The sequence below is a fragment of the Acomys russatus genome, chromosome 25 (assembly GCF_903995435.1).
Source record: "Acomys russatus chromosome 25, mAcoRus1.1, whole genome shotgun sequence".
NCBI classification, from domain to species: Eukaryota; Metazoa; Chordata; class Mammalia; order Rodentia; family Muridae; genus Acomys; species Acomys russatus.
The window spans coordinates 18,304,169-18,330,549 of NC_067161.1; the positions used below are offsets into that span (position 1 = coordinate 18,304,169).

Sequence of the window (26,381 nt, forward strand, 5' to 3'; positions counted from 1 at the left end):
TAGTTGTGAAAATTCCTTTACTACTTTTGTGTCCACATGATTGTTTAAAAAGCAAATAGTACTAATTGCCACTTTGGTAAAATTACATCCTTTGGACGGGTTTTATTCCCAGTATATCAAACCCCTTGGCCATGACAGCAGCAGCTGCTTCACACAGGAGCATCCGCCACATGTTCACCTTTAAAACTTTCCCTGGGAAGAAAAAAAAAAAAAAAAAAGACATTAATGTCTCCCAGTTTCAAAGTCATTAAATAGCTGGTTATTTTAAAATTTTTCCGAAAAGTAAGTAGCACAACCTATAGAAAAATTTGGGCCCTAACTAGGATTACTTTCAACACTCAAGACATCTTGCTTGTACTACAAAGTTCCTATTCAGTGCCTTCTCGTTCATTCCCTAAGGTACGGCTCAAAGGTGGAGCAACAGACAGAATGGGCAGAATTCTGTTTCTGCTTTGACTAGCCCCATGTCAAACTGCCCACCAGAAATGCCACAGCCTGCTGTAAAATGCCTTAGTTTCCATGCAGACACCCTGGTGGCAGCCCTTCCTCAGGATGGACAGTGGATGAGACACTTACCAGTCTGTCGATCTTTCTCCACACAGTAACAGCTGTCATAGAACTCTGTGAAAGTAGTTGCTAGCTCATAAATATAATCGCAGAGTGTGTGGAGAAATAAGTCATCTAAAATTTTCTGTAAAATCTCGGGGAATCGTAAAATGCACCGGCCTAGTTTCCATTCCTTCTCATGGTCCAAAACTATCTTGGTCTCTCGAGCAGCTTTCTGCAGCATCTCTTCATCAATATTGGCCAGACGAGAAATAGACCTGAAATATCAGGTAAGTACCCTTTGGTCATGCATACACTCTTTCCACACTCATCAGAAAACATCAGCAATTAAAACAGTCACAGCCAGTGTGGTAGAGCTGAACTTAACCCCCTGAGAAGCAGAGGATCACAAGTCAGAAGCTAGCTTGGGACATACATATTGTGTATATAGATGTATGGTATACACACTATATATACACATATGTATGCATATACATAATCAAGACCATGGTTCATAAAGCCAAACAATAAAAACACCATTTTGGAACAATCATCACTACCTGATTCTAGTGAAGGCGTATAGCAAGTAAGCAGCCGTGTTTCCTCTGTCATCCAGCATCTTGTCAAAGGAGAAGATGTAGTCATTGAGGCGGTTGTGGGAAAGGTCAGCATATTTGATGCAGCCATACGCAACGGATGTCTGAGCTGCTTTCAACTCCTCTTCAGTTAAGACCTTTGGGAAAAGAATGCTTGAGAGCATAAGCCCCAGGGCTTATGAGTAGGAGAGCGATTCTGCAGCAACTAAGGAGTCCCTGTCAATTAGCACTGGAAATGAGGTAAAATGACATGGCCACTGTACAAAGAAAATAATGAAGGTAAATTCATTAGCTCTGATGTTGAGGACTATTTTTATAGTTGACTTCACTGAATTATATCTACCTTCATGCTATTTCAGGGGTGGGAGATGGAAATGGTGTACTCCTTATGAACATGTGGGAGGACTGCTGCATGTCCCACCAGCTGGGGCTAAGAGTGAGGCCCTGTCTTAAAAAACAAGACGAAACTCCAAAGTACTTTCTGTTCTGATTACAATAGTCAACAATGATCTATTGAGTAAACAGATAACCAAGTTGGAAGAATGAAAATGCAGTAACACTACAGAAATCAAGCTAGAGCTGACCTGGAACCTTCCTTTCCAGGTGGATGGTCCCAGAAGGCATGATGCAGTCAGTCAGATGGGGCTGAATTGTCATCAACAATCTTGTTTCCCTGTGCATCTGCAAGCTCACTACTGACCCTGCCAGGTAAGTGGTGCTCACTGGGGCAATAGCAGCATGACTCTTTAGGCTCAAGGCTCGCTGTCAAGAGGGACTCATGTTTGCTACTGTATGCCCAAAGCCCATGGCTGGGGGAAGGCCACAGGTCCTAAAGAAGCAGCCGCTGGCTGCTGTTTTGCAAAATGGACATGCTGTGCCCATCAAGTTACCTTGTAAGTAGTGGTTTATAAGAATAATTAGTGTTGTTGGCTTTGGTCAGAAAAGCTTCTTTTGAAAGCCTGGCAGTTACTGCAAAGACTGACTAATGCTCAGCCCTAAACAGGACCCTCATGTCGCCCTTTCTGAGGCTCAGGGAAGTGATGGGAAGGCTCACCAGTGCCCCCTCCCCCAACTATAGGCAATTGATGGTTCTAGGGAGGGAGGCGCACTCTGCAGTGTGCAGCCACTGCTAACTTGTTCATGCTCCTACAAGTAACCTTCACCCTCCCACAAAAGATGAATCAAAATAATTTTAGACAAAGTTTTCTATTCACAGCCAGGCATGGTGGTGCACATCTGTAATGCCAGCACTTGGGAGCAGAGGCAGGTGGATCTCAGAGTTTGAGGGCAGCTTGGTCTACAAAGACAACAACAACAAAAAGTTTCCTTTCCATGAAGTAGCAAACAATAATTCTGTTACTAAATTCAGTCACTTGGAATTCTGATATGGAGGGGTGCGGCTGGAAACAGCAAAACTCTGGCCTATGTGAGGCCCTAGGGTCCAACTCTACTACTGGCACCTAATGGACAAGAGAGGCTTTTAAAACCTAGCTAGCAGTACAGGGACTGCCATACCCAACAATTTAGATTTTAAAGCTTTAGCCATCTCAATACATGACCCTGATTTTGGATTTACTGTGAGTCCGTTAAAGCATGTTTTTCTATCTTGTGACAATCTTTAAGATCGTGAGATAAAACATTTTACAAAACATTTTACCCAGTAAGCAGATGACAGTGTAATGCTATGTTTGTCTATTGCTTTTCACATATTAAGTGATACAATGTAACTTCTAGAGCATTTTATTTTACAAGAAAATAACTTTAAATGATACCTATTTATAACCAATTGCCATATGTTTAAACAAGTAAAGCATCACAAAATTAAGGCCAGTCTGACCCGCATAGCAAGTCACAAACAAAACAAAACAAAAACCCAACTGTAAAACAAGATAGCATACCAAGCTGTAGCAGACACTCTAACAAAAAATATTCTGTAAAAGTCAAATTTCCCTCCCCACCCCCAGCCAGAGTCTCAAACTCCTGATGCTCTGCCTCCACTACTACAGGCTGGATGGGACTGCAGGTATGTGCCATGTAGTATTGGGGCCACACCCGGGGCTTCACTCACGCTAGACAAGCAATCTACTGAGTCGCTTTCTAAGGAAGGAATAAAAACCATGTGGGAAGGAGCTCGCGTGGGAAGGATTTCATGTATGGAAAGAAATTATCCTTAAGCCGACTAGATGTGAAGAAGGAAACAGGCTGAAACTAAAAGCCTGAGCATGCTAGAAAGGATCTGAACAAGCTGGGTAAGGCATGGCAAGGATGTGCCGCGCCATCCCTTCTTCTGAGATCCTAAGATCTTAAGGAGGCAATAGCCGAAATGCTCAATACATTGATGTAGAACCTGAATCTAATTCTGCTTAAAGAAATGACCTTTTCTTTAAATACTGGTCTTTTTGGGGGGCGGGGGCGGGGAGCTTCTCTGTGTAGCTCTGGCTGTCCTATATCTTCCTCTGTGGACCTGGCTGGCCTTGAACTCACAGATCCACCTGTCTTTATTTCCCAAATGCTGGGATTAAAGATCTGTGCTACCACTGCCTGGCTAAATTCTAAAAATGTTTTCTGTTTTTGAGACAGGCTCATCCTCTGTAGCTCAGATTCCTAAGAGTTAGAATTCAGGTGAACACTGCATGCCCAGCTTGAGATGTTCTTTAATAAAATCTAACTATACTGCAAACTACAGCTTTTCCTGTTTGTACTTAACTGTTACTTGAGAAGTCCCATGAGCTCATCTTTTCAGCTAGTCAGTCCCTGTTGATATTTTTGTTCTAACTACTTAGGAACAAACTTGAAAGATATTTTAAAACCAACATCTTTTGATTACTTCTAACTCTGCCCAGTAGATGGATACTGCTTCTCAATGGTCTGTGATCAGCTTTTGATCAAGTATCTTAAACCTTTTATGGCAAGCTTCTTTGGACTAAAGTTTTATAAGAACTCTATATGACTTTCATATTTTCCAGTTGGGTTCCTAGGGATTCTGAAAGGTAGGCTTTCATCTTGTCCAGATAAAAGCCTAATGAAGTTGATGTTAGACATGTCTGGGAAGCACTGACAAGTAAGGCCAAAATTTTACCTTTTTGTTTTTTTCTCTGTGTAGCCTTGGCTGTCCTAGACTCACTTTGTAGACCAGGCTGGCCTCGAACTCACAGCGATCCACTCACCTCTGCCTCCCAAGTGCTGAGATTAAAAGCTTGTGCCACCATGCCGAGTCAAAAGTTTGCTTGGGACAGGATGGCCTGGAACTCAGAGATCCACATGCCCCAGCCTCCCTGAGTGCTGGGATTACAGGTATTTGCCACCGTGGATGGCTGTACTCCACATGTTTTAAGTAACATTTACATAAATGTTTTTGGTATCTTTAAAAGTCTTATCATAAAATGCAACAAAACTGAATTTCCTTGTTCATTGCTGAACTCTCATCAAAATTTGAGCCATGGCTTCTATAAGTCTTTTGTCTTGAAGACTATGTTTCTGATAATTTCTCAATCAATGGAAGTGAAGACTTGGTAACTCCTTTAAACTCTCTATACTTTAATAGCAATCTGATATATTCTTCCCAAATTCAAAACCTATGCGACTGTGGTTCAGTTGGAAGCATGCTTGCCTAGCATGCACAAGTCCCTGGGTTTTATCCCCAGCACTGTATAAACTGGGGAGTGGTGGCACATGACTATAATCTTAGTACCTAGAACCTTGAGGCAAGAGACTATTTCTTTCTTTTTTTTCCCCCTCCCCGGTAAGAGACTATTTCAATGTTAACTTTTTGCTTGTTTCTTTGCATTGGTCTTGCTATATGTAAGCTAGGCTGGCCTGAATCTGTGCTCTTCTCATCTCAGTGTCCTCAGTAAGTGCTGGGATTATAGGCATATTTATTATTATGTATACAGTGCTATACCTGCATGTACACCTACAGGCCAGACGATGGCGTTAGATCACATTAGAGATGGTTGTGAGCTATATGGTTGCTGGGAATTGAACTCAGGACCTCTGAAAGAGCAATCTGTGCTCTTACCCACTGAGTCATCTCTCTAGTCTCCAAGGGTCCCAGCTTTACAGTGACCTTAGCTACAGGTGTGGTTTTCTATCTGAGAATGACTATGTAACCGCCACTTTTCTGTTACACTTACATGAACAATCAAATACAATTCATTTTATAAACTGGCTTTTCTTAAGAAAAACTACAGCTATGGATGATGGGTCATGCCTGTAGTTCAAGGCCAGACTAGGTTACAGTGAGACCCTATGCTACCCTGCCACCCAAGCAAAACGCTGAAATGTACCACATTCTAAATTTTTTCTTTTTTTGAGACAGGGTTTCTCTGTGTAGGCTTGGCTGGCCTAGACTCACAGGATATGCCTGCCTCCCAAGTGATGGGATTAAAGGCATGCACCACCAGGCCTGGCCCGCATCCTAAATTCTTCTGTGCAGTTCCAATCCAAAGTCTCACAGAAGCAGTGAAAACAACACAGGTGTAAGTTGGACAACCTGGTGACAAGCTAAAGGACTAAGTAAGTCTCATGGCAACCTGTGCTCCTTTACCTTCACACCAACACTCAAGAGCCGCACACCTTCCTGCACAGACACCGACAGAATTCACATTTTATAAGGGCCTAACCCTTAGCATGTTCCTGTCTCTAAGCCCAGATTTCCTACAGGTAAGAACCTAATTGTCTGGAACCAAGAAAAAGACCTTTCCATATGACAGCTGCTGACACATTTGGAAGATTTAAGTAGTTCCAGGTTAGCTTCATTTACACAGTGAGTTAACAAGAATACAAAGGCAAAGGAGACACAGCATGTTTATGGATTCTGAAAATCAGTATTATTAAAAGACCATTGTAGGGGCTGGAGAGATGGCTCAGTGGTTAAGAGCACTGTCTGCTCTTCCAGAGGTCCTGAGTTTAATTCCTAGCAACCACATAGTGGCTTATAGCCATCTATAGGGCCCTCTTCTGGTGTGCAGGCATACATGTATATGTAATAAATAAATACATCTTAAAAAAAAAAACAGTCCATCGTAGCTGAAGTAGCATACACCTGTGAGGTCAACACTTGGGAAGTAGGCTCAACACTGACCCTGCTGCAAAAGCTCACTGAGTCCACACAACCCAGGACACTGCATGAGAGCAGGGGGACGAAGTGGAGAGATGAGTCTGAAAACTGCATACTGGACCTTATTATTTTACACTTAGTAAAAATGGAAAGTTCCAGGGAGTAACTCTGATAATACACTAGATACTTCAGAAAGCTAGAAGGGATCTTGAATGTTTTGTTTTGTTTTTTTTTAACCATAAACCAACAACAGTGAGATGATGTTTAAACAATTTATACACAGCATAAAGACACTGTGTGGGACCCAGGCACGGGAACATCAGGAGCTAACGGCAAGCCTAGGATAACCAGGGAGTTTCAGACCTCCGTGGGCTACATACGATCCTATTCCACAACAAAAGGCATGTGGCTTTTGTACTTTCATAAAGCTCAATTTATGTATGTTAAAATTAAGTTAAAGTGGAGCCACAATGCCACATTAGCAAAGGGGAAGACTTAGAGCTTTCGGTAACATCCAGGAACACGGCTAATGAAAGTTGCCCACCCCATGGTGTCTGTGCCAATATGGTCTTGCCTTACCTTGTCTCTCTCTTTCTCCTTTAGCTTGTCCATGGACCGTTTCAGTCCTTCTTCCAGCAGGTCCACAAGGCGCACAGTTTCACCTGACCGTGTTTTAAACTTCTTCCTAAAATAAGTTTAAAGTTTCATAAATTCTAAATTAGATTCTTCAGTGTAAAAATCCTTGGAAATGAAGGTTTGAGGCATTTAGCCACATACGCAACACAGGCAAGGCAGCAGGGTCCTATTCTACCAGGGAAGTGTGCCAAAGAAAGTCCCTTCCGATGTCTCTCAGCTCAAAGCATCCTGGGCTTTTGTTTTTCCCAATGGGAACTCTATCCTTACAACACTTTAGTAGGGAAATAAAAATGCACCTACAGGGTTAGAGAGATGGCTCAGCATCAAAGAAAACCTGCTGCTCTTTCAAAAGACCCTGGTCTAGTTCCCAGCACTCATGTTGAGCAGCTCTCAACTACCTGCAGCTGCAGCAACCAGCGGCCTGACCCTATTCATGCGTACTGCACATGCGCATACAAATGTAAGAATCTAACAAGCTCCTTTTGTTTTGTCTAAGTGTTTTGTCCTTTCAGAAAAATTACTAAAACAACAAAAACCACCATATTTGCTTCTACTCCTGGCTGGTCAACAGATTCTTTACTGGACTAATATAATAAGAAAGCCAGCCAGCCAAATTAAAAAGAAACATTTTGTGCCTTTGAGTTAAAGAATACTAACTATAAACATCCCAATATATTTACCTTTGTGTTTCAAAGACTGAACAGACCAGACCAAAGGGAAATGATTGGAAAACAGAAAAAGCACGGGCATGATTAACTGTCAATTTGATAGGCTTCATACTTTGAAACAAAAACGACAGCAGCAAATCCTACACTCAACTGGAACGCCAACAACTTGCACCTTTTCAAGTCTATAACTGTGAAGGGAAAGGGACTAAAGGCTCCGACTTCACTGCCAGGCATCCTGGGTGGTTGTGTAATCCCCCTTGTAACCTGATGTGCTGTGTGACAGCAGTCTAGCGTTCTTTCAGCGCCATACACTGTCCTTAAGAGGCTACATCCTCTGGAGAGCTACAGCATGGGAAAGTGGCTTGGCTGAGTGCAGTGTAGTGGAGAACCTGCACTAGGCGTCTGCCTAAGGAGAAGCCCCTGCTGAACCATGTGGGGACCAGCTTCGGAGCGTCCACTTACTTGTCTTCGCCTAGCACCACACCAAATCCAACGTGGGCCACTCGAGTTACTTTTGGATCATACCAACCAATCATCTGAGCAGCAGCAAATATGGCCTGGAAATGCATAGCCTATAGGGTGGAAACAGAATGGTTCTTGTTAGTTTACTAGCTCTACAATACATTTTCTGCACTCGGTCTTAAAGAGGCCAGGCATGTTGATAGATGCCTGTGAGCTCAGGGCTTCAGAGCTGGAGAATCAGGTGTTGAGGCCAGCCTATGCTGTCTCCATGAGAGTGTCTCAGTGTTTCATGAGCACTGGAGGCCATGAGAGTACCTTAGCCTACCATATACAAGACACAGGATCTGCTCCTTACCAGAGTAAAGAAACCAAAACAAATGGCTACACGAGACCTTATTTCACAACAACAAAAGTCACATGGCTTTGGTATTTCCATAAAGTATAGTTTTTCTGTGCATTTTTATATGTCCCAATTAATTTAAATAAAATCACATACAATCAGGCTCTAGACAAATCTAAAAACTTACTTGTCCATTGTCCACCACATAAATAATCTTATCTGCTTTTTCTTCAAATAGTCTCTGCCTGATAGCAGCCAGGTCAGACGTATCGTAAGTATAGCCCCCATCTGATTTCACTATGGTTAATGGTATGGAACACCCGGGTACGAACACAATTTTTCTGCCATCATCTACTTGCACAAATCCTGGCAATAAAGAAACAACAAAAACAAAACAAAGACCTTGACTAACAATTCTAAAAGAGCCCTCCTGCAAGCAGAATCCTAGTCTGTTCTTAGAAGACATAAGTATTTGGTCACTCTATGGCTTTTCTTTTGGTGGTGGTGGTGGTGGTGGTGTTGATACAGGGTTTCTCTGTGTGTAGTTTTGGCTGTCCTGGAACATATTCTGTAGACCAGGCTGGTGTTGAACTCAGATTTGCTGCCTCTGCCTCTCGAGTGCTGGAATTAAAGGTGTTCACTACCACTGCCTGGCTAGCCCCTCCCCCTTTTCCTTTTTAAGTTAAGCTTTACATATATTTTTGTGAGAGAGAGAAAGAATGTGAGCAGACCATGTACTACACTGGAGTCCAGCGGATACCTTCTGGGAACTAGCTGCTACTCTTCTTCCTACCATGTGGGTCCCAGGGACCTAACTCAGGTCGCCAGGCTTGGCAGCAAGTACCGCTACCTGCAAAGCTGTCTCACCAGCCCTAGGTATTTTAAAAGATGATTAAGGAAATCATGGTACTCCCCACAGGATCTACTAGAAATCTTGGAAAGCCACACAGGACTGACTCCATGGCATAGGTAAGACTGCACTCACAACATCTGGCCAAACTTATACAACACCCTCTCAGCAGACAAAATAGGGACATATGTGCTTTGCTCTCTGGGTAGAACCACAGCTTTCCCCTGGAAGGAAAATAAGGCCTTTCAAATGCTTAAACATATCATGGTGTAGTCTCTGGAATAAGGAGTGGATTAAATAAAACTCTGCAGCCGAGCGGTAGTGGCGCAAACCTTTAATCCCAGCACTTAGGAAGCAGAGGCAAGCAAATCTTTGTGACTTTGAGGCCAGCCTGGTCTACACAGAGAAACCTTGTTTGAAAAAACAAAACACAAAACACACATACACACCTCCAAAAAATTTCAGGCTGGGTTTGGTAGTGTATACCTTTAAGCCCAGCACTTGGTAAAGGCAGGCAGATCTATGAGTTCAAGGCCAGCCTGGTTTACAAAGTGAATCCAAGAGAGACAGAGCTGTTACACAGAGAAACCCTGTCTTGAAAAACCAAACCCCAAAACGAATGAGTGAATAAAGGAACGAATGAACTATACCCAGGTATGGCAGTGTAATGCCTGTACTCCCAGTATTTTGTAGGCAGAAAGAGAAGGAGTGCCACAAACTTGGGGACACTGTACAAGTTACAGGCTAGCCAGGGTTATAAAGAGCAAGAAAAAAGTACATAGGAAAAGGAAGGAACCTATAACTTTATTGGACACACTCTGAGAAGGAAAGCCTATGATTAAAAAATTAAGCTGGACATACTTCAAACACTTCATTGAAAGACCCTATATTTGAATGAACAAATGAACAAGTTAAAATGAATCCCATTGGGACATTTGAATTGTCTATTGGATGACATTAAGACATTATTGCTGGCTGGGTGGTGGTGGCACATGCCTTTAATCCCAGCACTTGGGAGGCAGAGGCAGGTGGATTGCTGTGAGTTCGAAGCCAGCCTGGTTTATAAAGCGAGTCCAGGACAGCCAAGGCTACACAGAGAAACCCTGTCTTGAAAAACCAAACCAAACCCAAAACAAAAAGACATTATTATTATTATTATTTTTTTTTTTTACAAAAAGACATTATTGCTGACAACATATCAGCCTAGAATGTACAACATACATGTCATTGGGGAGTCGGGGGGAGATTATGACCAAACCTGACAGCTTACACTTATTATCCCAGCATGGGGAAGGCAGGATAGTTCCTAAGTGTTCAAGGTCATCTTGGTCTAGATATTTAATGCCAGGCCAACCGGGGCTATAAGCCAAGACCCTGTCTCTATCACACTCTCACAGACATATATAGATAGAGGCAGAGACAGACAAACACACACAGAAATTAAGGAATATTTCCTGGATGGAATAATTAACACAGGTCTAAGAGCATGTTCTTTCAGGGGCAGAGTGGTAGCTGAAATGATGAAGAGTGTATGGATAGAATAAGGTATATTTTATATTTAATGTAAGTTTTGAAGTTGTGTGATGAGTTTATGGTCTTACTTAGTATAAATTCCATTCTATTTTTGCCAGTTTGTAAGTTTCAGTAATAATAAAACAAGTTAAAAGAGCGTAACACCTACCTTTATCTTCAAATTCCTTTACAACATCGTTCATCCTATCTTGATAGAAGGACTCTCCTCTCTCTATTAAAGTGACGTCCAATGCATCATAGATTTTACTAAACTCTAGAAATTACCAACAAACACAGTAAATGAATAAACACTTAAGCAAAAGGGGGAAAACCACAACATATAGAAAACTCATTATCTGAAACACAAAAAGAAATTAGTTACGTTAATATGCACAATACAGAACAATGTGTGTGAAAGTACTCTTAATCCCAGCACTCAGGAGGCAGAAGCAGGCTGATCTGAGTTTAAGCCCAGTCTGGTTTACAAAGTGTGTTCACTAGGGCTCAGCAAAGAGACCCTGTCTCAAAAAAAAGCCCTTCTTAATTGATGATCAAAAACATTTACTGTTTTTAGTTTGGTACCCTGGACTTGTTTTTCACTTAACAGAGACACAGTATTTCCTAACCGCAACAATTTAATACTTTAAAACCTAGGTTGCACAGCAATCAGTCATCTTTGAAAAAGACCTATTGGCTACTTTCATTCATTTTCCAGTCAAAGTGACCTTTAAATTAATTTTGTTAAATCAAACACGGTAGCAAATGCCTGTAATCTCAGCACATGGGAGGCAGATGCATTGGGAGTTCAGAGCCAGCCTGGAACACACAGCCCTGGTCTCAAAACAAAACAAACAAAAGGGCAAGCAAACAAAAACCAAAGTGGCCGGTGAAATGACTCAGCAGTTAACAGTGCCACCAAAGACATGATCTTGATTCTAGGACCTTACATGGCTATGCAAGAACCTGATGTATGGGTTGGAGCAGCTGATATCACATTCTTGACCTAAGGTCAGTTCCCACCACTGTGTCAATAGGTTTATAATGGCCTGTACCTCCAGTTCCAAGGGACCCAACACCCTTCTCTGGTCACTTCAGCCACCAACCAACATTGATGCACACAAACACATGTATAGTTTAAAATAAATCTTATGCTGGTCACGGTGGCACATGCTTTTAGTCTCAGCACTCTGGAGGCAGAAGCAGAGGCAGGTGGATCTCTTTGAGTTCGGGGTTAGCCCAGTCGACACAGTAAATTGTTGTATGTGACGGTGTGCATATATGTACATACATATACACCAGCATGCTACAGTGAGATGGGAGAGCTGTGAGCTGACTAGCCTGGAGCACAACATGAAGCATGGCAGAAACAATGGAGATCCTGCCTGAAATAAGGTACGAGGAGAACAGAACCTCCCCAGTTGCCTTTGTCCTCTGATCTCCATGTGGACTGGGCGTGGCATGCACATGCCTGCATTCACACTATTAATTTAGAAAAGTATATGGGAGGTTTAAGGAAACGGGCAAAAAGAAAAACACACAAACTACCCAATTATAAAAACCCAGTAACAATCCTAAATAAAAACTCAAGCTGGGGGGCTGGGGAGATGGTTCAGAGGCTAAGAGCATTGGCTGCTCTTCCAGAGGTGCCGGTTCAATTCCCAGCAACCACATGGTGGCTTACAACCATCTGTAATGCCATCTGATGCCCTCTTAAGGGGTGCAGGTGTATATGCAGATAGCGCACCCACATATATAAACTCTGTAAGTAAATCTTAAAAATACAAACCAAACAAATTCCTCAAGCTAGCTGAACGGCACCTAGAGACTCACCGTCACGCGAGACGTCACAGATGAGCTTCCAGGCTTTCATGATATCTGGGTTTTTACTCTGCAGCAAAACCACACACTGATAGGCTCGCCTCTTAAACTCCTCCTCAGCATCGAACCTCTTCTTAGACTCCTGTTTTGAAAAATTTGTAAACTCTTATCGTGCTGTTTTAGATGAAGAATGTACTCATTTCTGTATATATACACAAGCCGTAAAACACAGACAATGAGAATGCCACACGTGCTCTACGTCGAAGCCAAGAACACTGTTCAAGTTACCAAAAGGAAAAACAAAACAAACAAACAAAACAGACTAGCTGGGTGTGGTGTTGGTGAACACTTTTAATCCCAGCACTAAGGAGGCAGAGGCAGGTGGATCTCTGTGAGTTCAAGGCCAGCCTGGTCTACAAAGTGAGTTTAGAACAGCCACGGCTACCAGAGAGAGACCCTGTTTCGAAAAACCAAAAGCAAAAAACCAAAAACACCAAAACCAAAACTAAAAGCCCAAAAAGAGAAATTGGTACAGATCAACATGACAAACAGACCAGCTATTTAAATAATTAATTTATTTGATGAAAAAAAAATTTTCTTCTGGTTTTTCAAGACAGGGTCTCACTATGTAGTTCTGGCTATCCTGGAACTCATTCTGAAAACCAGGCTGGCCTTCGAAATCTGAGATCCACCTACCTCTGCTTCCCAAATGCTAGGATTAAAGGCTTGTGCCATCACCAACTGGCTTGAAATTATTTTTTTCTTAAAAAATACAAAACTCGCTGGGCAGTGGTGGTGTACGCCTTTAATCCCAGCACTTGGGAAGTAGAGGCAGGCCGATTGCTGTGAGTTCGAGGCCAGCCTGGTCTACAAAGCAAGTCCAGGACAGCCAAGGATACACAGAGAGACTCAGTCTTGAAAAAACAAAACAACGACGACAACAACAAAATAAAACCAAACCAAACAAAAACCCCAAAACTCAGGTGAGCATGGTGGCTCCTGTAACTCAAAACGCACTGGAAGAAGTCAGAATGCTAAGGTCACAGGTCAGCCTGGTCTACACACCCAAATCAAGATCAAACCCACAAAAACCTTTGGTGGTTTATTTTTACTTTGGTAGTGCATGCTTTCTCATTATAGGGTATGCTTCCTGGTCTTTCTTTGCAAACACATCTTTCAAGAACAACTGGGGCAGGTAAGATGGTTTAGTTGGTGAAGGAGCTTGCTACCAAGCTAAAGTATATGAGTTCACTTCCCTCGAACTCACAGCAATCCACCTGCCTCTGCCTCCCAAGTGCTGGGATTAAAGGCATGTGCCACCACGCCCAGCCTCATAATTAAGTTTTAATTTATAGTTATTTGGCTAGTTTTCAAATTTTTACTAGAAAACACCAAAACCAAATGTTTGCTTTTTAATCGAATAATCTAATTCTTGGTTCATTTATCATAAGAAAAACAACTTTGATAACACAAAGCTGTATATACAATGCTACTTTCTGGAAAAGAGCCACAGAAATTTTTTAGTAGGTGAATAAAAACTGTGGTACACCAATTCAGCAGAACGTCCTTAAAAGTAACCATACAACCCAGTCTCAAAAAACCAAAAAACACCAGGAGGCAGAGGCAGGCGATTGCTGTGAGTTTGAGGCCAGCCTGGTCTACAAAGTGAGTCTAGGACAGCCAAGGATACACAGAGAAACAAACAACACACAAAAAACAAAATTAAAAAGTAGCCATACAATATGGGCATGGTGGCACAAACCTGTAATCCCAGCAGTTGGGAGGCAGAGGCAGGCAGATCTCTGTAAGTTCGAGGCCAGCCTGGTCTACAAAGCAAGTCCAAGACAGTCAAGGCTACACAGAGAAACTTTGTCTCAAAAAACAAAACAAAACTGTTAAAAAAAAAAAGTAACTACACAATGAAACAATAAAATGTTAACTGTGAACAACACAAGGTGTCTGTTCATTTGCTTGTCCTTTCTTTAAGACAGGGCTGGACTCAAACTTACTAAGACAGCTGACTTTGAACTCTTCATCCTCCTGGATCTATACCCAGAGGTATGCTTGTCTTTTAAAAACTGCTCTGGGTAGATGGCACAGTGGGTCAAAGTTCAATCCCCAGGACTCACACACAGGGTGAAGACTGATTCTTACAGGGTGTGCTTGGACCACTACTCACATGCCATGACACATGGCTCATCCTCTAACATATACACATAATAAATGTCCAAATATTTAAGATATCAATTTTAAAAACCAAATCCTCACCACTTGTTTTTGGCCGGGTGTGGTGGCTCATGTATAAACCCAGACCTAGGAGGGTGAGGGAGGGGAACTGTCACGAGTTTAAGGGCAGTCTGGGAGACACTGAGTTCTAGGTCAATCCAGGCTACAGAGACCCCATTTCAGAAGAACCCAAGCAAAACAATACAAAACCAAACTGCTCTTACCGACTTACACTACAGTGTATAGCAGGTGATGTGGCAGAATTCAGTTTTAGCCTATACCCATAAACAAAGCAAAGGGGTAGAGGACAGCAAAGCAACGGACCCCAGGGTGGCTGTTTCCAAGCACACAGAACAAGTAGATTGGATCTAGGACTAAGAAAGAATTAAGCTCCCTCCCTCCTTTTGGTTTTTCGAGACAGGGTCTCTCTGTGTAGACTTAGCTGTCCTGGAACTTGCTCTATAGACCAGGCTGGCTTCAAACTAAGAGTCTAACCTACCTCTGTTTCCTGACTGCTAGGATTAAAGGAATGTGCTACCATGGGTAGAATTCAGTTTTTTTAAGCAAGTGAACTTTGTGAATCAACTTTTATTTTATTTTCACTCAAAGCAATGCAGCATTTTCAAGGTGTCTACTGTATGTGGAAAACTTCTAGACTTGTTAAGCAAAATTTGGTAAGCATGTGTCTTTTAAAGGCTGGGGTTTTTTGCTTTTGTTTTGTTTTGTTTTGTTTTTTCGAGACAGGGTTTCTCTGTGTAGCGTTGGCTGTCCTAGACTCACTTTGTAGACCAGGCTGGCCTCGAACTTACATTGACCCACCTGCTTCTGTCTCCTGAGTGCTGGGATTAAAGGCATGTGCCACCATGCTCAGCTTAAAGGCTGTATTTTAAATTATGTACATATATGCTCCCTTGTGTGGGTCGTGCACTTGAGTGCAGTTTCCTTGGAGGCCAGAAGAGGGCACCAGATCCCTACAGCTAATTAGAAGCAATTCTGAGCCACCTGTGGGTGCAGGGAACAGATTGCAGGTCCTTTGGAACAACAGTATGTGTTCTAAACCACCAAATCACCTCTCTAGCCCCATTTGTTAAATAATTCACAATTTTATCAGCTTTCACTTTATTCTGTTTCAGTACACAGTAACTTCAAATATGGTTTTGAACTTCCTTTGGGAAATGGGTGGCAGACAAACAATAATACAACAACGGTGCCAAACCTTATAAAAGGCCTGAAGATCCCCAATCGGAGGTGAAACTGTCAGATAATCTGGAAATTTATCTTGCAGGTGAGCGATGAGCATGCCAAACTGGGTCCCCCAATCTCCTACATGGTTTAACCTAACACAATCAGAGAACAGGAAGTAACAAAATTGTTAAGATTATGTGAAAAGTATACTCCATTAGAAGCCAACCTATCACCTTAGTAAAAGTTGTTTATGTAGCAGATTGCTCCCTGCCAGGGCTCTTACATTCATTCAATTCTGTTCAACTAATAGTGGCCTGATATGGCAAGAACTTGAGACGTACTAATTGAGTAAATTTTTTTTTTGAATGAGTAAAATTTCACTGGGCTATAAAATGTCTGTTATAATATAGCTAACTAAAAATATTATGGTTGAGCCAATGTTAGTCATTGCCACCAAGCCTGAAGACACGAGTTTGAACCCTGGAAGGAAACAACCAACTCCTGTAAGGTATTCTCTGACCCTTATAAGCATCATTCCCCAATAAAAAATCTGTGTAATAAAAGAAAGGAGGAAGAAGATGTAGCTTTCTATCAATCACTGTAGGGGATGTAAAGGGCTCCAAATGCCAATGAGTACTATCCTTCCTTCTCTGCCTTTACCTAACGCTAAACTATTGACCTTCTCAGAAGAGGACAGCTTGCTTATCACTCTGCTTCCTTTACTCGCCTTGCTCCTTCACTCCCTCCAGAGCAATCTTGTGGATCACAATGCTCCACTAGTCAGAATAAAATCTCAATTTCATACTGTGGCCTACAAAGCCCAATACATCTGTTTCTTGCTTAGGCCTTTCTGACTACCAGAAGGTAAGTTCTTGTTAAATATGAGGCACTCAGGAGGTGGAGGTTGGTTAGATGGCCCAGGAGTTGCGGACCCAGGTTTGGCTCCTAAAATGGCATTTCACAATTGCCCCTAACTACAGCTCCAGGTAGATACAATGCCCTTTGTATCTTCTTGCCTCTATGGGCACTGCATGCACACAGTGCACAGAAACGCATGCAGGGACATTCAATGTAAATAAACCTTCTTTCTTGTTGGTTTTGTTATTTTAAGACAGGGTCTCATGAGGTAGCTCTGGGTATCCTTGCATTCACTATATAAACTAGGCTGGCCTCAAACTCAAGCAATCTGCTTCTCTCTTAAAAAACCAAAACAGAACAAAACAAAACAACAACAACCCAGCATCTGTGGAATGAACAGAGATGTATCTTTGATTTCATGGAAGTCTACAAAAAGGATGCAAAAGAAGTTGAAATGTTTTATTAGGTTTATTCTTTTTTTTTTATTTTTAGGTTTTTCAAGACAGGGTTTCTCTGTGTAGCCTTGGCTGTCCTAGACTAACTTTGTAGACCAGGCTGGCCTCAAACTCACAGCGATCTACCTGCCTCTGCCTCCCAAGTGTTTAGGTATATGATTGTGGGTTTGTGCACATGCACACAGAACCTGTGGAGACCAGCAAAGAACACTGGATCCCTTGGAGCAGGAGTTACAGGCAGTAGGAGTTACAGTTACAGACCCATGTGGGTCTTAGGAACTGGGGTCCTCAACAAGAACAGTGGGTGTTTTAATCCCACAGCCAGCTTCCCAGGCCCCAGGTATTTTAAGGAATACTGGGCAAGTGACCACAAAACAGAAGTAAGCTTTTGAGCCAGAATGTTAAAAATACTTCAAAAATAAGATGTCACTTTGTATAGCAATGTCCAAACAAAAGCAAGAGAACATACCTTAGCACATCATACCCTGCAAATTCAAAGAGGCGGCACAAACTTTCTCCTATGATAGTTGACCGGAGGTGGCCAACATGCATCTCTTTAGCTATGTTGGGAGAAGAAAAGTCAACTATAACCTAAAACAGAAAAAGATTTTTAAAAGGAGCCATATATATTTTATCATGCCAACACTTGATAAGTGTATTAGTGTAGATTACAATTCATGCATACTAGATTTTCTTGTGGCTCTAACTGGATACCAACTGATAAAAAAAATCACATTAATGTATAGAAATTACTACTTAAGTATACTATTCAGCAATACTTGCATTAAGTATCAATTATGAACCATAAATGCCTATGGAACGAAATTAAAAAATTGTAAAACCACCAGAAATGTACTTTCCAGTTACACTCATGATCACAGTATAAAGTGAGGGCCACTCCCAGTGATAGCATTTTCCATGCAGGTTAAAATCCAAAGTATTAGTACAGAATTGTACACATACCTTTGTATTCTCTCCAAGAGCAGGAAGTTGAGCCCCATTTACTAGGAGATTGGTCAACTGTTCTGACACAAAATCCTTTCTCAAATGCACATTAATGAAACCTAAAAGAGGGCAGTAAAAGGTGCTCAGCCTCCCATTTTGGATGACTGGTTACTCTGAAGGATTTTCTCTATTTCATTTATGCTGGCTCTAAAAAGTGTCATATAGCCATGGCAAAACTCTTGAGGATTCTAACAGCAATCGAGACCATTACTCAATCTCTTGTGGAAATACCACTGAAGCATCTATTTCAAACGGTCACCCCGCCCTGAAAACCTGTTGCTTACTCCAGGCCATGACTTCCACAGAAGGCCCTTCTGCTGCAGGACTAGCCATTACCCAGCCCCTTTCTGATCAAAGTCTGAATCAGTGAAGGCAAAGTAACCCATCCAAGGACAGGCTGTCAAAATGGTAGCTCTTATAATCCAGGTCACTAGGGAGATGGTCTTGGCTTGAAGCTGGGGCCTTCCCCATGCTAAGGCAAGTCCTAACAATGAGCTACACCCCCATCCTTCATTTCAAAAATTGAGACAGATGTTCATTAAGTGCCTGAGCTGTCTATACATGACATGCTGCTGCCTGAGTAGAGGGGCTCACAGGAGTGTGCCACCATGCATGGCGGCTTTTTAAAATTAATTTTGGTGGCCATGCGAGGATAATGCTCAAAGATATTATAATGTTAGGAAATATCTTTATCACTGAGTTTCACACTCAGACCCAGATTTAAATTTTATCCTTTTTTTTTTTTTTTTTTTTTTTTTTTTTGAGACAGAGTTTCTCTGTGTAGCCTTGACTATCCTGGACTCACTTTGTAGACCAGGCTGGCCTCGAACTCACAGTGATCCACCTGCCTCTGCCTCCCTGAGTGCTGGGATTAAGGGGTTAAAGGAGTGCACCACCATGTCTGGCTAAGTTTAACCCTTTTTATTTTTTTATTTTTTTTTTATTTTTTTTATTTTTTATTTTTTATTTTTTTTTTTGTTTAACCCTTTTTAAATCTCAAAAAGTAGCCAGGTGGCGGCGGCGCATGTCTTTAATCCCAGCACTTGGGAGGCAGAGGCAGGCAGATCTTAAGTTCAAGGCAGTCTGATCTACAGAGTGAGTTCCAGGACAGAAGGGCTACACAGAGAAACCCTGTCTCAAAAACCAAGGGGAAAAAAAAATCTCAAAAAAGCATTTATCATCAATGCAACATAATTACTAAGACAGATAGCATATCCTACCAGGACCGGCAATTTCAACTTTGTCAATATATTCATTGTTCGGCAGGTGTTTAGTAATGTTTTCAGCGATTTCTCTAGGATTAACTTTCTGATCCTTTGCTTTGAGCATCTACAACACAATGTGAAACAATTCATTAGCACCAAGTATCAAGTTCAGAGAGAATGTGTTACTGACAAAGCATGACCTAATTTAGAAAACTCTCATGAAGAAGCAAAAGCCCCGACCTGTGAATGGATAAACCAAAGCATCATTAGTGCCAAGAGGTACCAGAAGGTGGCAAAGCCACACATCTGTATTAAAATCAGCTCCCCCGCCCCCACCTCTCTTAAAGGACAGAACAAAGCCTACAGCTGCAAAGCCCAAGCCAGCACATTCACATTCCTAATGCCAAGTCAGGAAAGGGTCTGCGACTCATAAGCTGCTCTTAGGCTATTAGGGGGTGTAGCTGAGTGGTTGTGACTCCTTAGGATGATAGAACCAAAAACCAAAAGCCACCAGGCATGGTGGCGCACGCCTTTAATCCCAGCACTCAGGAGGCCGAGGCAGGTGGATTGCTGTGCATTTGAGGCCAGCCTGGTCTACAAAGTGAGTCCAGGACAGCCACGGCTAACACAGAGACACCCTGTCTCGAAAAAAGCAAACAACTATAGAAAGCTCACAGGACCTTTAGAGAAAAATGTCTGCTCAAAAGCAAACCTTTCCTAATCAACATAGAGTAGGAAACAGTTACAGGCAGTGTGTAGTCAGATAATGTAGATATTGCAAGTAAGGAACTCCTTAGCTCAAAACCAAAATGTAGCTCTGAGACTGTCATATACCACCAATCCCAGTACTTGGGGGCCGAGGAAGACACCTGGTCACATAGCAACTGTGTCTTAAGAAACCAAAACAGAAAAGGGAAAAAGTGATGCATGCCTTTAATCCCAGCACCCAGGAGGCAGAGGCAGGCAGATCTCTTGAGTTTGAGACCAGCCTAGTCTACAGAGTGAGTTCCAGGACAGCCAGGGCTTCACAGGGAACCCTGTGTCACAGACAGACAGAGAGCACATGTATACCCCAGGCTGCCCTTGTGGCCGTTCTCCTGCTCCGCCTTTGGAGAGCCACAGCATCTGTCACCATGCATGCCTGGCAGTAATTTGTTAACCTTTAATTTCACTTTCTAAATGTCATTAAGCATATATACGAACACAGGAGGAAGAAGCAAGACAAAACAATATAAACACTGCTGTCACTTGAGCTACACTCCAGCTCCATGTGGAAACTGCCCCTCCCATTTTATTTTCCCCCTTTCTTAAAGATACAAGATTTTGCTGTTATTTATGTTCATACGAGTGATAACGATATATAAGAGAATCAAGCGAACCAGGGCCAGCCGTAAGAAATGATACATCACCTGAGAAATACCCATGGCACTATTACATTGGTAGTCTCCAAACTTGGGCTGCTGACTAGGTGTTACGACCAGAGGAGGGTTGTCCAAGTCTGGATATGCAGCCTTAATGGCACAGCCAAACACTTCCTGCAGGCGGCTGTTGATGTTAATCATATTTTTAGTTGGCCTTCTCTTTTCTGCCTGAAGACTCTGCAGGAAAAACACGGCAGTGTCTCAGTGAAGCAGCAGAACATCACACACACCTTCCGCATACAGAGAACAGAGGCAGGATGGGAATAACTCAGACACCCCACAGAACTAAGACACTCACGGGGCACGCCCAGTCCAGTGACCCTGAATTTGCCGTATCAGAACAGACACCGTAAAAAGTGGTGACTGAACAGAAAAGAGAAGTGAGGCCTAACACCCTGGAGGCGGAGGCAGGCAGATCTTTGTAAGGTCAAGGCCAGCCTGGTCTACATAGTGAGTTCTAGGACAGCCAGGGCTATGCAGGGAGACTTTCGTCTGGTTGTCTGTCTTTGTGTTTAGAAAAAAACAGAAGTGAGTCCTAGGCTGCTTTACACCAAGCCCTGGCAGTGAAAAGTCAATGGACAGAACAACTGCGGAGTCTCTCCAGAACCAACCCTTCCAGGGCAGGAGGAAAGGGACACAGAGTGACAGCGCTGTACCAGAAACACAGGCTTTCCCTCGCTATAAATAACCCCTGGGCCGACCCCTACTTATTATTTCTCAACAGCTTTTAAATGGAGCATATTCATTTAAGGTAGGATATAATTACTCTTATTATCACTCATTACAGCTCACAAACCTGTGTCTCTACCACCGGACTGCTGAATGTAGGAGTGTTTCACTCACGGGACTCTCCGATACACCCGGCATCACACCTGCCATGTAAGATGCTAGCAAAACAGATGATGCAGCAGCACAGAAAGTGATCCGGGCCAACAAGGGCTACAGAGTGAGACCTCATCTCAAAAAAGTTGGAAAAGGACGGGATAGGGCTTGTCAGCAGGGCACAGGCCTAGCAGAGGTCCTGGAGCCAACCCCAGAGCCCTCCTGACAGGACAGGTAAACAGATGCTTTCCATGGAGCACCATGAAAACGCTTCCTGTGTACTAAGATGTGGACCTAGGGCCTCAAGCACGTCATGAAGCAGGGGCTCTGCCATAGAGCCGCCCCAGCCCAACTAATCACTATCTTACATTAAAAAAAAAAAAAAAAAAAAAAAAAAAAAAAGCCCGGCATGGCGGCACATGCCTTTACTCCCAGCACTCGGGAGGCAGAAGCAGATGAATTGCTCTGAGTTCTAGAACCTGTCTCAAAAAAAAAAAAAAAAAAAAAAAAAAAAAAAATCAAAGCCAAGTCCAAGAGCTCACATGTAAAATCCTCGAAGTTAGGAGGCTGAGACAGGAGGAACAATCATACTGGGCTATATAACCTGTCTCAAAATGACAACAAAACTCCCAAAAGACCAACAGTGCACAACGTTGACAGCAACAGGTATCCTTACTTTCACGTGGATCAGTGACTGATTCTGAACCAGGTGCACAGAAATGTAGGGCTCAAGCCCTAGCCTCCTCATCACTGTCTGCTACAGAATGAAAGATTTATACACTGGCTTCCTGCCTCAGACTATCAAGGTATAGTCTTTGTTTTGGTTTTTCTGAGAAAGAGTCTTTCTGTGTAGACTGGGCTGTCTTTGAACTCAGAGAACAGTCTGCCTTTGCCTCCTGGGTGCTGGGATTAAAGGCCTGTGCCACCATGCCCAGCTTCAAAAACTCATCAAAAAGCCAGATAAAACATTAGGTCAGATACTGAAGTGGGCAAGGAATGGTTGACTTTGAAGGAGGCTGTAGATAGGCTCAGGTAAACTGTAACTGGCCTCCACACCTGCAACATTCCAACCTCTCCACAAAGTTCAATTCCATCAGTCAGCTTTAGTAAGGCTCAATGCAAGGTGCAGTTCTTTCTTACTGTTCTTTTTCAACAGTATAATTCTGTACATGTTTACAAAAACTGCTAACAGACACTGAGGTAAAACAACTTTGTAAAAGTAAAGTGTCTGAGCTGGGCATGGTGGCACACACCTTTAATCCCAGCACTCGGGAGGCAGAGGCAGTAGTTAAGAGGACTGTCTGCTCTTCTCAGGCCCTCAATTCAATTCCCAGCAACCACATGGTGGCTCACAACCATCTACACTGGGACCTGATGCCCCCTTTTGGAATGCAGGTGTACATGCAGATTGAGCACTCATACATAAAATAAATAAAATCTTTGAAAAAATGTCATTTACATATAATTTTAGGTCCAAAAATCAGTAATAAATTTTAACTTAAACAACAACAAAAACAACAAACAAACTGGTAAGATACTGGCATCTTTTGTAATAAAGATGTACACACACACACACACACAAAATACAACCGAATTAAAGTAAACACAACAGACAGTTTAGTATAGATAAATGCAGACTAAATGATGTAACCAAAAATGGTGTTTCTTTTTTGAGAAGTCCATGAGAAAATGTTAGAAGATGTGAGCACAGCTGATCCCAAACAGGTAATAAAAAAACTTCAAAGGTATGGGCCAGGCAGCCTAGGTGAGTAAATGGAGTAATGCCTGTGCAACCCGAGAGGTAACACACACACCGGAGAACAATTAGGAGAGTGAGGCAACACTCTGAGATGTGTCATTAGCAAACCTGAAAGGCAGGCCAAAAACCTGAAGGTAAGCTTTTTTAAAAACAAGTAACTTAATAGCATCGATGTTATGTTTCATTCAGTGTATTTTAAAACATCCTCATCAGTCTGTTCCTGGGTTTCTTTGAGGATAACGGCAGTGATTTAAAACATTTCTTTGAGAGCACATGTTTAAGGAATCTCAACGCGCAAATCATTCTTTAAACCAGCCTGAGCCACTTCAAAGGGCACTGGAAAGCTAGGACCACAATTTCTCCACCGTATGCACCTAATAAGTCTGAACTTGCTTTCTGCGGGAAAGCAGACTCCCTCTTTCGGTCTCTGTAGTGCATACTCTTGGAAGCTTCAGTAACAAAACGTTTCTTTGAAAACACCCAGAGTACTCACCCTGCGAAGAACAGTCAGCCTATACTTCAATTTTAAATTTTCTTCTCGAAGCTGTTCCAAACTTGGAGAAACTTCTAAGCAACCACAGTTCTTTAGCCGGTCGATCTCAGCAGTCAGAGATTTAATCTCCTTTTCCTGTGGTAAGGGAAAGGCACTTTTCCAATCCAGCTCAAATGCACACTTTCGCTGGGTGTGGTGTGGCGGCACACACGGCTTTAATCCCAGCAGAGGCAGGGGGATCCCTTTGAGTTCGAGGTCAGCCTGATTTACAAAGCAAGTCCAGGACAGGCAAGGCTACACAGAGAAACCCTGTCTTGAAAAAACAAAAAAGAAAAAAAAAAAAAAAAAATACATGCTTCCTCAATAAAGGCAAACTGTACTATAGACTCACTTCCTCATTTCAGTTCTCCATAGTATATGGAGAACAGATAAGGAGAGCAGACTTCTCCCCTTGAGAACAACGAACTTACTAACATTAGCAATTATCCTTTATAAGATAAACTGGGTCTCCATATGTGAGTTGGTAATGAGGGACAGTAGTGCCGAGAACATACCTCAGTGAAATGTGCACAGTAGCACACACCATAATCCTGGCAGTTGGGAGGCTGAGGCAGAAGAGTTGAAAGTTTGGGGCCAGCCTAGGATAGATACATAGCAAGACCCTTTCTCAAACACAGAAGTTTCTTCTTCAGCTCATTAATGCATCCTGACTTAGATCAGAGTACAAGTTTCTGGCTTCACAAACTGCCTCTATTCCTAAATCTTATGTCTAGTGCTTGCCTAGTACTTGGGTGGTTTTGGGGTTAGATCCCATTGAGACAAAAGAAGCCAACATAAACGTCCATCTTTTGTCATATTCAAACTCACTCGTGTGTTTTTGCCTTTTCTGGGTCTAAGTAAACTCTATCTATCTATCTATCTATCTATCTATCTATCTATCTATCTAGTTTCACAACCCCCCTCCAGTGTCTGTTACAATAAACCGGACTCATAGCACTAAAGAGCTTGTCCATTTAACTTGTACGTCCTGCCTGCTGATTTGCATAAAGGAGTTGCTATAACAAGGACAGACTTAGGCAAACTGAGTTTTTAATCCCTCGTAGCTAAGCCTTAAAAAAGAAATGAGACTGGTCTCACTTTCGTTCTCTAAAGTCGCGACGTTGTCCCAGACCAAAGCTGGCAACTTCTTGGGAAGTTTCTGGCTGGGTTCCAGAACACACCTGCCCTGTCCCACCTGGCCTGAGCAGCCAGCCAGCGCACAGAGCCTCACTGGCACTGAGACACACACTCTTTTCTGAGTGACAGCAGCACGACCTCAGCCAATGATGGATTTTTTCCTCTTTCAGACAAGAGGAAATGATCTCCGCCAGGGAAGCGTGGACCTCGCAAGCTCCCAGATCCGGGGCTAGAGTTGCCCCCGCCGCCGGCGGAAGCCACTGCGGACTTTGCTCCGCCGACACCCGGTCTAGGGCCCTCCGCCCCGCCCAGGGACAAACCTGCTGCAGCAGCCGCGCGGAGCACTGTGCCACCAGACCGTCCATCCTCCTCTCAGCAACTCACACGCCAAGTGGCCGGAAGCGGAAGTGGCTAGTTTTGACCGGAAACGGAACCTCCAAGCTGGGACCACTATTGTTTCCAGTCCTTCAGTGCGCGTACTCTGCTGCCCCCTGGCGGGATCCAGGAGGCAGTGCGAGTGAGGCCGCTAGCTGATGGTAGGGTTAGGGAGACTTAGGCCAAAGCTACCTGTGCTTGGACTGACATGGAAGCCATGTACCTAGATCCTTTGTCTCTCAAGGCACGAGCATGGGCACAGAACCCACACGCCCATCTCTCTGTTTTGATTTGTTCCGAGATAGGATTTCTCTGTGTAGCCCTGGCTGTACTGGAACTCTCTGAGGAGTCCAGGCTGGCCTTGAACTCGGAGACCTATATTTTCAATTAGCTTCATCTACCCACTATCCAGTGGTTGGCAGTAATTGATGACTGTTCTTACCATATTCCCATTAATACATTTAGTCAAAAACCCTGGGAATAGCTGTGCTAATGGTATGGCCAAAGATAGGATAATGACTTATCCCCCAAACATGTAGACTATAACAAGTAGAATATAAACTTTACTACTGTGGCTTAACATTGTGGGTTGACAACAGTAGAGAGTGTATCTCAGCACTATGGGTCTGCAACAGTAGATAGTGGATCTAATTTGGACCACAATAGTAGACACTGAATAAACAATGCAGGGCTTTAGTTTGCAAAGTGTTGTCATTTTCTGTTGCCTTTCAAGCACTGGGGATGAGCATGCAGGAAGTAAATGTCTGGGTGGTACTGTTTTTAGATTATATGGAGCATTCAAAAATGTGCAGTAATTTGTCCACAGACACAGCCATACATATAAGAAAGAAAAGGCAAAGAGAGAACTGGGACAGTTTATTTTCATTTTTATCTTTTATCTTATGAGACTGACT

The 26,381-nt window shown here is 42.8% G+C and overlaps 1 protein-coding gene across 1 annotated transcript; it reads right to left on the bottom strand.

Annotated features, from left to right (window-relative positions):
- Rars1 (arginyl-tRNA synthetase 1) lies at nt 1-25,500 on the bottom strand. Its single transcript, XM_051167526.1, has 15 exons — nt 25,413-25,500; nt 23,917-24,051; nt 20,831-21,019; nt 19,437-19,545; nt 18,175-18,275; nt 17,681-17,802; nt 15,930-16,050; nt 12,500-12,629; nt 10,839-10,943; nt 8,495-8,673; nt 7,968-8,077; nt 6,781-6,886; nt 1,107-1,279; nt 577-824; nt 1-192 (listed from the first exon to the last, which is right to left on the bottom strand). The coding sequence occupies exons 1-15, from the start codon at nt 25,455-25,457 to the stop codon at nt 83-85; spliced, it is 1,983 nt and encodes a 660-aa protein (XP_051023483.1). The 5' UTR covers nt 25,458-25,500; the 3' UTR covers nt 1-82.
- Nucleotides 25,501-26,381: the final 881 nt, after the last annotated feature.

Excerpts from the sequence above, each read along its gene's own strand:
- Rars1 (XM_051167526.1), bottom strand. The coding sequence starts at position 25,457 with ATGGACGGTCTGGTGGCACAGTGCTCCGCGCGGCTGCTGCAGCAG. Across the intron at positions 19,546-20,830 it reads GTGCCATGGGTATTTCTCAG|ATGCTCAAAGCAAAGGATCA; the intron begins GTGATGTATCAT and ends ATTGTGTTGTAG. Across the intron at positions 17,803-18,174 it reads CTCTTGGAGAGAATACAAAG|GTTATAGTTGACTTTTCTTC; the intron begins GTATGTGTACAA and ends TTTCTGTTTTAG.